The 13,213-nt window shown below is 34.2% G+C and overlaps 1 protein-coding gene and 1 non-coding gene across 2 annotated transcripts; both read left to right on the forward strand.

The window, feature by feature from the left end:
* Positions 1 to 1,308: 1,308 nt before the first annotated feature.
* LOC124938695 (polyadenylation and cleavage factor homolog 4-like) lies at positions 1,309 to 9,888 on the forward strand. Its single transcript, XM_047479225.1, has 7 exons — positions 1,309 to 1,868; positions 3,708 to 3,809; positions 3,932 to 4,189; positions 5,933 to 6,601; positions 7,379 to 8,221; positions 8,515 to 9,066; positions 9,312 to 9,888. Exons 1-7 carry the CDS (start codon positions 1,539 to 1,541, stop codon positions 9,351 to 9,353), a joined length of 2,796 nt encoding a protein of 931 aa, XP_047335181.1. The 5' UTR covers positions 1,309 to 1,538; the 3' UTR covers positions 9,354 to 9,888.
* Positions 9,889 to 10,392: 504 nt separating this feature from the next.
* On the forward strand, positions 10,393 to 10,464 carry TRNAW-CCA. The gene has a single exon. It is a non-coding gene; the product is annotated as a tRNA-Trp (tRNA).
* The last annotated feature ends 2,749 nt before the right edge of the window (positions 10,465 to 13,213 follow it).

Raw genomic sequence — 13,213 nt, forward strand, 5'->3', positions numbered from 1 at the left:
ATACATCAATATCGATCAATATAAACGACAGAATAATGAGATATTACAGATTAAACCTAAACCCTAAACTCACCTAAATATATGATCGAAGAGACGAACGACGAACGATGATGAGAGTTGATCGATGATATTAAATGAAGTTGGAATGGAAAGTCGAGAGTTGTAAATACGAAGTTGGAAGTTGGAAGTTGGAGAGTCGTGAATGGAAAGTGAGAGAGTCGAGAGTCGTGAAAGGAAAAAGATTTTTTTAAAATGAGGGGACAAACAAAGTATATATACGATGAAAGATGCGAAATATCACTCTTGCATTTTCATCTAAAACGCGTGAGTTCATAAACACGTTTTAGATGAAACGCGCGAGTGACATTTCACGTCTTTCCATTAACTTGAAATACCACTCATACATTTCATCTAAAATGCGTGAGTTCAAAAACGCGTTTTAAAGGAAAGTGCGAGAGTGATATTTCGCGTTAATGAGCGTTAAAGTGGGCGCACGAGGGACAATATAGACATTTTGTAGGGCGAAAAGACATTTTTTACAAAATTTATTAGGCGGGATCCTTTTTTGAATTTAGACCCTTTATCAGGACCATTTTATCCAATTTTCCTAATATCATTGTTTAATACTTAATATTATGTTAATATAAAACTGAATAAATATTTTTTTTGCCATTACTTGAAAGCTAATAACTAAGCCTATTAAAATAGAGTTCTTAGTTAGATAGACCTTCCTCGTAGGTCGTCTGGTCTATGATCCACGATATCAAGCGCACAAATAAAAAAAGATGGCTAAGCTTCGTCTCTGATTTATGACTGGTTAGGGAAGACTTGCTAATTGATATCGCCGCTCAAGAAGGTTATGATGGCTCATCATCACAAATTCCAAATTCTAAATTTAAGATGGTATTATAAGTGATAAAATAATAATAAAATGTTTTGTTTAAAAAATATATATAAAAAATAAATATTAAAATTATAATTCTTATCTAAAAATAATAAAATTACTGAATTTTATTAAAATTATAATTCCAATTTTTAATATTAAATAACCTACCAAATTCTAATATTTAAAATTAGACCATTCATTTTCAATTCCATGATTACCAAACATATATAAAAATATTTGAAATTAAACAAAAATAAATAAATAAAAATATAAACAGATTTATTTTATTTTATTTATTAATAAGAATAAAAAGAGTTCATTTTGAATGGGTATGAGTTATTTAAAATTTTAAAATGAGAAAGATAAAAGGAGTTATATTTATTTTGTATTGAGTAAGTAAAATTAGTTTCCTTGAAAATTTAAATAATGTGAGGATTGAGGAAGTTGTAAGCGCCGGTCCCATGATATCCCGTCTCTTCTGATACTGGCTGGTGGTAATGACCAGGCGAAAGTACCCGCCGGAAATCCCAATCTTCACTTTCGATGGGAAGAAATACTGACATGATAAGATTCCACTTTTGGTTGTTCAAAACCCTAACCCTAAGGGAGGACCCTTACTTTAGACTGTTGTGAATCTTCTTACCTCAACTTCATGGAAGAACAAACCTTCGATTCAACCATGGAAAACCCTAGAACTCTCGCTTTCAATGGTGTTAACAAGTCCATGGTTGGCGGCGACGTCACTGTCCAGAAGCCTGTTGCTACTATTCTTGATCGATTCAAGGCTATGCTCAAGGACATAGATGACGGCGATGATGTTCCAACCCCGAGCTCCCACGACGTTGTTCGAATTTACGACCACTTGCTCTCTGAACTAACACTCAATTCCAAGCCAATCATAACTGATCTCACCATTATCGCTGGAGAACTGAAGGAACATGGAGCTGGCATTGCTGAAGCTATTTGTGCCAGGATTATTGAGGTAGGAACCATACGTAGTAGTAGTAGGATTTGTGTATTTTCTTCACCTATAGTATAAGTGTGTTGAGAAGAAGATTGTGAACTTCCTATGTACTTTCACTGTGTTGTCAATGATATTTTCGTTTATTATCTGCTTTTTGCATTTGTCTAATCCTTTGCCGTGGTCTCCTTCAAACTTGTGCTCTTTTAGTTTCGTGAATGTTGCTCCCATTATATTATTATACCTGAAACGATCACTCATCTCTGTAGTATTGAATGGTATTCCATTGCTTCTTTTTCGCTCATTTGGTTTGTCCGGGTTCCAGATATCACTGGAGGTAGTTTGGTCCGATAGATTCTGGCACGATCTCTTTTTAAACGTAGGTGCCCCGTTTTATAGCATAACTTTTGAAGGTTTGTTTACATATTGCGAATTTATGTAGGGGAAGGCATATGAAACTGCCTTGTTAGTATTATGATGGTCCAAAGATGAATCTTTAGTAGTTTTAGTGCCTATTAAGAGCCAGAAGGCATTCTTCAGTTTATTCTTTCTGTGGTGCAGGGTCCATGAAAAGTTGAGCTGACCTATCTAACCTTAAGTATTGCATGTTTTCCCCAAAAAGCCCGTCCTTTCAGGTCTTTTGAGCCTTGTGCTTTGCATTCGTAGGCAGTTGGACAGAGATGAATCTTGCCTTCTAAAATATTCCAGACAATGAGATTTGTGGATTTGCATTTGTTTTAGACTAATTTATGTTTTGCAATGGAACATAACTGTTCATAATTTTCCCTTCAACGCAATGGAGTTTCAGATAATATGCTTCAAGAAATAGTTTGGAGAAAGAACTTTACTATGTGTTTACCATCCAATATAGAAATCGAGTCAACTCCTATAGATCAGCAGACTGAGTTTGTGTAGCAAAAGGAGTAAATCTAGGTTCTGAAATTAGGATGTAATATTGTATCTGTTCTTTTATTTTAAAGCTCATACTTTGATTACTGAGTTTGTTCTTTACATGAAAGGCTTATGAGATTTTAATCTTGTATATTTCCTAAAGGTGTTGTTTGAGATTAGGTGTAAAAAATTGTTATATGTAACAGTCTTAGTGGAGATATGGTATATATTGATTTTTTTTTAAGTTACTGTTTATGGATTTTGTATATCACTAGATTTGCAGCTTTAAAATTGTTTTTTGCATGTATAGCCAAATGTAGCTTCGTAATCAGGTTCATGTTATGATATACTCCCTCAACCCCATTTCATGGGATTCCTAAGGTTTTGGAGTGAGTTGTAAGACTGGGTGATATGAAATTCTCCTGGACCAAAATGTTCTTTAAAAGTAAAAAGAGAGAGAAATAGATAAAGTAAAAATAGTTTGATGTTGATTGATACTGTGGTTGATGAGAGATAAAAAAGTGTAAAAGAAGATGAGGATTCTCAGGTTTGATTTCCACTGAAAACACATTGATTGAAGTGGGTGATGGCAGTGAGATGCTGTTCTAGTCTTCTCTAAGGTAAAAAGCTCTGATCTAAAAAAAAGTTTAATTAAATACTGCATACAATGAAAAAGAGGTAGTATTACTTTTTGTTCTCCTTGTTTTCTTTTAGGCACTATAGTTTGTGAGTAACTTTTCTCGATATTTTATTACCTTGCATCATTTTAGGTTACAATAGCAATAAATCTTGATTATAAATATAGGTTTGATATCATGTTTACATGGTTTATATCATATTGCACGCTACATTATTTTTAATTTCTACTTGTGAATTCTCCCTTCCCTTTGCAAGCCTTATAATATGCTAGCTTTTGTACTTAATTATGTTGCTCTTTTGCTGATGTTCTGACAATATGCTTAATTTCAGGTCCCACCCGAGCAGAAATTGCCAGCTCTTTATCTTTTGGATAGCATTACTAAGAATATAGGTCGAGAGTATATTAGACACTTCTCTAGCCGATTGCCTGAGGTGAGATATATAATCGTCTGCATTATTCTCTAGAGAATCCAAGCAGTGTGTTCATGCTTCATATCAGATCCCATATATATTTCTTTATAATGATTTAACATGTGGGATTTGTTTTTGTCCAGGTCTTTCGTGAAGCATATAGGCAAGTTAATCCTGATTTGCATCCTGCTATGCGTCACCTATTTGGAACATGGTCAGCAGTGTTTCCGCAATCAGTGCTTCATAGGATTGAGACTCAACTGCAGTTTTCTTCTATGGGAGCTCATCAATCTTCTGGAGTGACGAAGGCTTCTGAATCTCCTCGACCAGCTCATGGCATCCACGTCAATCCAAAATACTTGGAAGCAAGGCAACAGTTTGACCCTTCAAATTTGGATGGTGTAAGTGTTTTCTACTCAGGGATATTACTATTTATTTGCAGTATATGCTCTTGCTTTACAAAAATTCAACTATAATAAATAATGGATGTCTTCTTTTGTTCTACTACATCTCAACCAAACTCTGATTCTGTAAATTTTTAAGTGTGAACCCAGCTACTTAGATGGATCTTGCTGCCTGATTAAAATAAATTTTACTATTTTGCAACCTAAACAAAGGATTTATGTAGCATTATATCATATGTATGTAAATTAATAATGTCGAGATTGTGTTGAGTTAGATTGAGCGTATTTGGAAACTGGTATTTTGTCACGCGTTTTTGTTTACTACAAGGCCATTGGGCCATTTAATGTAATTAGTTAGGCCCACTAAAACTATTTTAGAGTAGTATATAATGGGTAGAATTTAGGGTTAGAAGATTATGATGAAATTGTAGCCGCATAGGCGAACTCTATGTTCTCATCCCTTTCAATCTATTCACCTAAATCTGCCATTATCCCATCTCGTTCTTGGTTTGTGTTACTGGTTTTAACCATTACACAATCTCTCTCACAATCCCTTTCCGTCCAAAAGTTGCTGAAGTTAAAATTGGAAATAATCTATTTTTGGTATAAAGATTTTATTTTTAGATCATGATGAGATTATGTTTTGGATCATGATCCAAATTATAGTGTGTTTTTTGTTGTTTCATTTGGTATACGAATTATTTTTTAGAAAATAATCCAAATTATTGTGTATTTTTTTGTTAGATTTGGTTAGAGATCTTTTCACGATGATGCGATTGTTTTTTGGATCATCATCAGATTATTTTTTACATCATTGTGATTTCTACAATCATAACAAATGTGGATTTTTCATATCATCAACGTTTTAAAAGTTTATAACAAAACAGTAATTGTAATCATTTTGCTGCCTTTTGGTTGCATTAGATCTGTTTTCACGCTATCCTGTTTCAGCATTTGCTATAAAATGGGTGAACCCTATGCCCTTCTTGCTTCTAATATATTTGTCAACAATTGAATTAAGATATCATATTTTAACAAATAAGTCTATGACTAACCATTCCTTTCATGCTTCATTGTTATGTTTGTCAAGATTTTACTTGTTTTTTCTTATACAAGATCTTAATTTTAGCCAAATCCTGCTCTAGTGAGCAGATCAAGAAATCTAACTCAGATGATATTTACATTTCTTGGTGTAGTCTGTAACAAGTATACTATAGAATATAGAAATAAGACCAAGAGAAGGTGATGAGACCTAGATTGATAGGGAGGAGGATCCTGATTACTCACTATTCATTTCATGCCTACTATAGGGTTCTATTCTCTTATTTAGGACCTGGCATAACAACCTACTAGGAGGTCACTAACAGAAATATAAAAGGAATTTAAGTTGTTTAGTATAAAGAACAACTGGACTGTATATTTACCCTAACAGATATAGTCTGTCATCCTCTACTCCTAGCACATAGGTCTTCTCGTACATCTCTTGATCTACTCATGACAGGGCCCATGTCCGATTCTCATATTGTGGCACTAAGACAACTATAACCTAATTATCTGCATCAGCCATGGCTTTGAACAGAAGCTCACGTTTTTTCTTAGTCATGATTATTGAATTTTGATTGCTATTATGATATATTGCACATCTTATTTGATGCATTTGGTTGATTTGCTATGTTCTCTACTTATGCTGTAGATATTGTGTATCTGACTATAGTTCATTCATTCTTATGAATCTTGCAGAATAGTCACCGGGCATCAATTTTAAAGATTTATGGAAAGAAATCTGCAAATGAATTAGATGAATATGATTCTGATAATGCGGGAATGGTACAAATGAGGGCTGGAACTGAGTTTTCCAGACATCCAAATCCTGGGTTAGAGAGGTCCTCCACTCAATTTGGAACTGAGTTTCGCATTACTCGTTCAGCTGTAATTGATGACTTTACAATGAATGGGTCTCCAAAAAGGGTGATTGATAAGAGGGGCTTGCCATCTCATCCTCGTCATGAAATGGGTTTTGGAAGGGTTATGGACAGTGGTGAGAACATAAATGCCCGGCCTAGAGATCCTCGGTCTAATTATTTTTATGGAAGAGCTGAAGCTTCTGCTGCTTCTGATAGGGCAGAGGATCTTCAAAGACCAAGAGCTTTAATTGATGCTTATGGACGTGATCATGGTGAAGGAACTGCAAGTGACAGGTTTAAGATTGCACGTCTTCATGGGAATGATCTTGGTAGAGTAGCTACAGAAACATGGCATCATACCGAAGTAGAAGAATTTGATTGGAAAAATATGAGCCGAACAGTAGCAGAAAGGAACAACTTAAATGGTGGTTCATTACTGTCATCTGGAAGATTTGGGATGGGACCTGGAAACCAGAATGCAACAGAAGATTTGGTCTCTTTTGTTGTATGACTTCTCAACTTTTTTATTTATTTAAATTTTCTGCATATATTTTTAGGTGTCTTAACTGAGAATTCTGTGATGCTACCTGATGTTCTTCTGGTATTCATTTGCTGAGTATTTTGTGGCATAATCAAATTCTGTAACGTGTTCTCTTGTAAACACCTCAACATGATGTGTAATATCTTGCCACCCAGTGTTGCTAAAGTGGTAATATTCTTGAACTTTAGAGGTTAAGGTCTCAAGTTTGATTCCCACTGAAAGCACCTTAATTGAAGTGTGAGTTCATGGCGGTCGGATGTCATGCTAGTGTCCTCCATGAAAAAAACCTTGGTCTAAAAAAAAATGAATTATCGTCTTTCACAATCATCTTGTAGACAAAGTTGTATCTATACACTGCTCATAATTATTGCAGAGAACATTTTGTAGGACTAAAACTGTTTTACTCTCTTGATCTTCCTCATCATCTTAGCTATCTGAGGTTTCTAAAGTTTTTCACAGCCAATAATTGGATAACTAACAATAGAAATAATGCATATCTTGGTGTTGTTTATCATACTACTTGCTCTTATTGTTTATGTTTATTGAGAGTTATCTGTGAAAAACGTATTATCGCTGAAGAGAAAATACAATTCCAAATTGTAGTTTCACACATTGTTATCATCCATATAACACATCTTGAAGCTGTGTTTCCTCTTTTTCATGTCCATTTCAGAACAAAATGTAACCTTTACTTTTTTTGAGAAGTATGTATCCTTTCCTAACGGGCAAATTTTCATGCAGTCTGGCCACGAGTCTATTGGTAAATTGATGGGTTCACACGGGAAGACCACACAGTACCCGGGATCTCATTATCTTCAAGAATCTCAGGGCCACCAAATACGCTCGTTAGCAAGTGGAATTCCTTCATCACTTAGTGAGCCACTTCGTCTAATAGATCGGGCTTCTGATGGTGCATTATTTCATGGGACCTCAATGGGAGCTCCTAGTCGTGGCCCACATACTGCAGGGAATTTAGCAGCTATCATGTCAATTTCGCAAGGGTCTTGGACCCATTCAGATATGCAAATACCTAATCCAGCCTCTGCACATCCTTTTTCACAGCAGAGACATAGGGATCACTTTGAGTTGACAAGTAATAAAGATATGGGTGAAAATCTAGGTATGAGGAGACCAAATTTTCTAGAAAATCATTTAGACGCTATAAAAAATAGATCAACAAATATTCCTCCATTTCCTAGCCAGCAGGTTGGCTATCTTCCTCAGAATCTACAACCTCATGCACTGGCTTCCCAAGAAGTTCAGCAAAGGTTGATGCCAGTTGGTTCTGTTTCTGTGCCTGCTGTACTACCACCTAAAGGCCATGTATATCCTCAGCTAGGACTTTCTGCTCAAAATGCAATTCTCAACCAGCCTCCTCTTTCAGCATCTAGGGTTTGGCAAGGTGGTGGAGGTCTGCAACCTCTACCTCTAGGTCCACATTCTACTTTGACACAAATTATGCCCACACCACTTCATCTTCTTCAAGGAGCGACTAATCCTCCCCCTTCAGGAAGTTCCTACTCAGGTTTGATCGGTTCTCTCATGTCTCAGGGTTTAATCTCACTGACCAATCCTTCTGTACAGGTAAGAATTCATAGCTTACTTAGGCCTTGTTTGACATGGGTTATTTGAGATTAATTTAAAATATCCCACTGTCCAATCAACTATCACTCATCATTCAAATCATTAACCAAAATACCATTTAATTAATTAATTTATTCAATATATATTTATACCCCTAATATCCTTTTACTTGATTTTCATTAACCTACATCAAACAAGGTTATTCAAATAACCCTAGATCAAACAAGGCCTTTTATTGTTGATTGGCGAGTGTTCCGTTATCCTTAATTTTTACCATGTTCTACTGTATGTAGGATTCTGTGGAGCTTTCATTTAACCACGATGTTCTTAAGATGCGGCATGAGACCTCTATAACTGCTCTGTATTCTGATCTTCCTAGACAATGTACAGCATGTGGCTTACGCTTTAAAAACCAAGAAGAACACAGTAGTCACATGGATTGGCATGTTACCAAGAACCGCATATCTAAAAATCGTAAACAGAGCCTAGCTCGAAGGTGGTTTGTTAGTGTTAACATGTGGCTTACGGGGGCAGAAGCACTGGGCACGGATGTAGCCCCAGGATTTTTACCTGCTGAGAATACAGTGGAAATGAAAGAGGATGAATTGGCGGTTCCTGCTGATGAGGATCAGAAAGTTTGTGCACTCTGTGGAGAGCCTTTCGAAGAATTTTACAGTGACGAGACAGAGGAATGGATGTATAAAGGGGCTGTGTATATGAATGATGTTCCCACGGGGTCAACGACTGCAGGCATGTATATGTCTCAATTGGGTCCAATAATTCATGCTAAGTGTAGGTCTGAATCTAGTGTGGCTGCTGACAAAAAAATTGGACAGGATGAAGGGGTACGTGCTCATCCTTTTCCTTATTTACTCCTCCCTCAATAATAAATATGGTTCAATTAAGGTCTGTTATCTTCATTTGGTGCAGATTGTAGTTTCATCAAAAAAAAAAAAAATGATGAAAGTGGAATTATTTGGGGTTATTTGCATTAAATGACTACTTAAACATCCTTATTTACTATTTTAAAATGTGTTTTCTTAGTTTTAACAATTGAGAAGTTATATATTGGCTTATTTTATGTATGCAGGTAGAGGGTGGTGATGAAAAGAAAAGATTGCGGCTTAGCTAAATGTTCGGCTTTTTAGATCTGGCCTGTAACATAACATGTCGAGTTTACCTTGTTGTTAATCAATCAATCACATGCTCATAGAGCTTTGTTGTAGCCTCCTTCATTGGAAGCTGGTGGCAGACTAAACTGTTGCCTAATTTTATGTACATTATATTTGAGTTGAGTTGAGTTCGCAACATGAAATAGGAAACATAAGCTCAAAAACTGCCTCATTTTCTTCTTCTTCCTCCTCCCAAGTAGAGACGCTAAGTATCCTTCATATTTGCAAATTATGATTCTGCTCGTTCCGGCTGTTTCGCTTTTGTTGTTTGTTAATTCCTATTTGCAGGGAATCAAGCTCTCTGAAGGACGATGATATGATCAGCAAGATTTGTTGGTTCCTTATTTGATCATCCATCCTAAGAAAGTCTAAAAAGGAAGTGATCTATTTTTTTCTTTCTTTTTTTGCTGGTGCTTGTATTGACTCTGCCTACTGCATCTTGATGTTGTACCAGATTCTTGGTGACATAAATTGGAAATGTTATGTTTTATTTTATAATATTTCAGATATTCATATTATTGTTTGGGCTTATCATGTCTTATTTTTGCACAATAAAAATAAATGTGATCATTAACAGTGAGTAAGCCCTTTCCATGAAGGTCTTATTGAAGATAATTATTAGCCAAAACTCTCAATTTCCATGTTGCAACTGAGTTCTAAACCTCAAAACCAATTTAGTCCTACCATAATACATAATTTACTCAGACTCCTTGAAGTTCTCTAGAAATATTTAACTTGATGAACTTATCATTTTCAAGTGTATGATGATATTTTTCCTATAAAACCATTCATCCATATTACAGTTATTAATATGAGATATACCACCCTTCCAATCTCGAACTGTTTATCTTGGACACATCTCTATAAATGTTATTTAATGTTTAAATATAATATAACAAGATTAAAATATAGTTTTCCCAAAAAAAAGAAGATTAAAATATAATTAAATAAAAGTAAGAAAATAAAACATATAGCTTATATTTGTAATTAGTAACAAAAGGATCTGTGGCGCAATGGTAGCGCGTCTGACTCCAGATCAGAAGGTTGCGTGTTCGATTCACGTCAGGTTCATTTTTTATTTGTTTATTTCGATTTTTTTTTATGGCCCTCAAAGGATATGTGAAGCATACATATAAATTCATGGGTGGAATGAAATATAATAAGTGTTTTGGAAGCAATAACTATATATAGTAACAAATTAAAGGGCAACTTTTTTATGCTCATGGTCAATAACTAGAATTCAACCATCAACTATGTTAATTATATATATATATATATATATATATATATATATATATATATATGATCAACCATAGTATACAAGAATCTAATATGTTACACAAATAAGCACAAAAAATAACATCTATTTATAATAGAACATGGTAATTAAAGTATTTATAATAGAACATGGTAATTAACGTATGAAATTATTACTTAATAAATCGTTCTAGCATTGGTCTTCAATCTTGTTTAGAATTGGTTAATAATAGTTTGAGCATCTCATCAAGAAACCACAACTTTAGAACCATGCGGAAAAGTAGGGCAAAACTTCTCAAGATATGCCAAAGCATGTCAAGTCTCCAACGCTGTTATTTTAACCTGAAATTAAATCAACCATTGTTCATATTTAAATATTGAAGTCGGAGACATGCAATAGATGCTAGAATATCCACTCTCTTGAATGCTGCATGCATGCATACAATTCAATATTATCTTTCCTATTTAGTATATTTTAATTCCTTTTCATTAGATAGAAAAAATAAAACATGATTAATCCAAAAGCCCTCTTATAGTTATAGTTATAGTTAGTAGTAGTTACTAGTTAGTTTATTACCGTTTATTTAACTTTTCAAAGGTAAGATGATGGCTATATATAGCTCTTTATTCCTTTAATAAATTTGGTCAGTTCTTTCTTACAAATTTCTCTTCTATAACTCTTTAAATTAATCTGTCAATTGGTATCAGAGCAAGGTCTTCTACGTTGCAACGAAGAAGAAAAATAAAATAATCCATGACAACCGAAAATAATTTTGTTCGAACTTCGATACCGAAGTTAAATGTTCACTACGAGCATTGATGTATGTTAATGGAGAACTTCCTTCGATCCAAAGAGTATCAAGGGTTAATAGAAGAAGGAATTCAGACAATTGTTAGAGGATTTGAACGAACAGATGCATACTATAAAGTTATTAATGAGGCAAGGCTAAAATATTCAAAGGTAAAAAATTATCTCTTTCAAGCTATTACTAGAATAGTATTAGAAACCATTCTAAACAAGGATACATCAAAGGATATTTGAGAATCTTTGAAACAGAACTATAAAGGATCTATTAAAGTGCGAAGAGCACAAAGACAAGCTCTTTGCAAAGAGTTTAAAATGTTAAACATGAAGACAAAAGAATTTGTGAGTGATTATTTTGCTAGAACTCTTGTTATTGAAAATAAAATGAGAATCACTAGTGAAAAGATGGAATATGTTATAGTTATTGAGAAAATTTTGAGATCCATGACATCTAGATTTTTTTGGGAATTAAAAGAGAACTAGCATGACACCCCACAGTCATGCCCCCTACTTAAATTTAAAGCGCTTTCAGATGAAATTGAACCCGTGATCTTTTGGTATCTTAAACCAAATCTTACCACTGGTCTACCTTGGTGGGGTAGATTTGATTATGTTGTATGTTCAATTGAGAAATCAAATGATGTTGATACTCTATCAATTGATATGTTGCAAAGCATTTTGTTGGTTCATGAACAGATGATGAATGTACATATTTTTGAACAAGAACATGCACAACTTATTGAAACTAGTGAAAATGTTCTATTAATGACATATGAAGAAAATAATGTTAGTGATAAAGAAGAATCACGATTTATTGACTCTTTCTGTAGCAATCACATGTGTGGAAGCAATGAAATGCTTTATAGACTCAATGAAAACATTCTTATAACCATTAGATTTGGAGATGATAGAAGTTTGGAGGCTAAGGGCAAAGGAGATGTATGGGTCATTGTGGAAGGGACTATGCAAACCATTCAAGATGTTTTTTATGTTCATGATCTAAAAGTAATCTTCTTAGTGCAGAAAAATTACAAGAAAAAAGTTTGATAGTTCTTTTTCAAGATGAAAAGTGCAAGATATATCATATAGAAAAGATAATAATTATGACAACTCAACTGACAATAAATAGGACTTTTATTGTTCATTCTCAAAAGATGGAGAAAGAAGAGACATATTTCTCATCTATAGAAAGTCAAACTTGGTTGTGGCATTAAATGTATGGTTATTTGAGTATTAGTGGATTAAAAACTCTTTAACAACTTGACATGGTGAAGGGGCTTCCAAAGTTTGAAGCTCTTTCAAGTTTGAGTGAAGATTGTTTGACATGGAAACATAAAAAGAATCCATTCCCTAATGTAAGCAATTGGAGAGTAGAACAAGTACTTCAATTAGTACATAGTGATATTTGATGTACTTCAATCCTACATCAAATGGAAACAAAAAGGTATTTTATTACTTTTATCGGTGATTTTAACAGAAAAATTTGGGTGTATTTTTATAGAAAAAATAGAGGCTTTCAAGGTTTTAAAAATGTTCAAGCATCGAGTTGAAAGGAAACTAAAATGAATCTCAAGTGTTGTAGAACTGATCGTGGAGAAGAATTCACATATACTGAGTTTGTAAATTTCTATCAAGATCATGGAATAAAGAAGCAACTCACTTCAATATACACTTCACAACAAAATGGAGTTGTTGAAAGGAAGAATCAAACGATTATGAACATGGTACGAAGTACACTTTCAAGTAGAAAAGTTCCAA

This window comes from Impatiens glandulifera, chromosome 1 (genome assembly GCF_907164915.1).
Source record: "Impatiens glandulifera chromosome 1, dImpGla2.1, whole genome shotgun sequence".
NCBI lineage: Eukaryota > Viridiplantae > Streptophyta > Magnoliopsida > Ericales > Balsaminaceae > Impatiens > Impatiens glandulifera.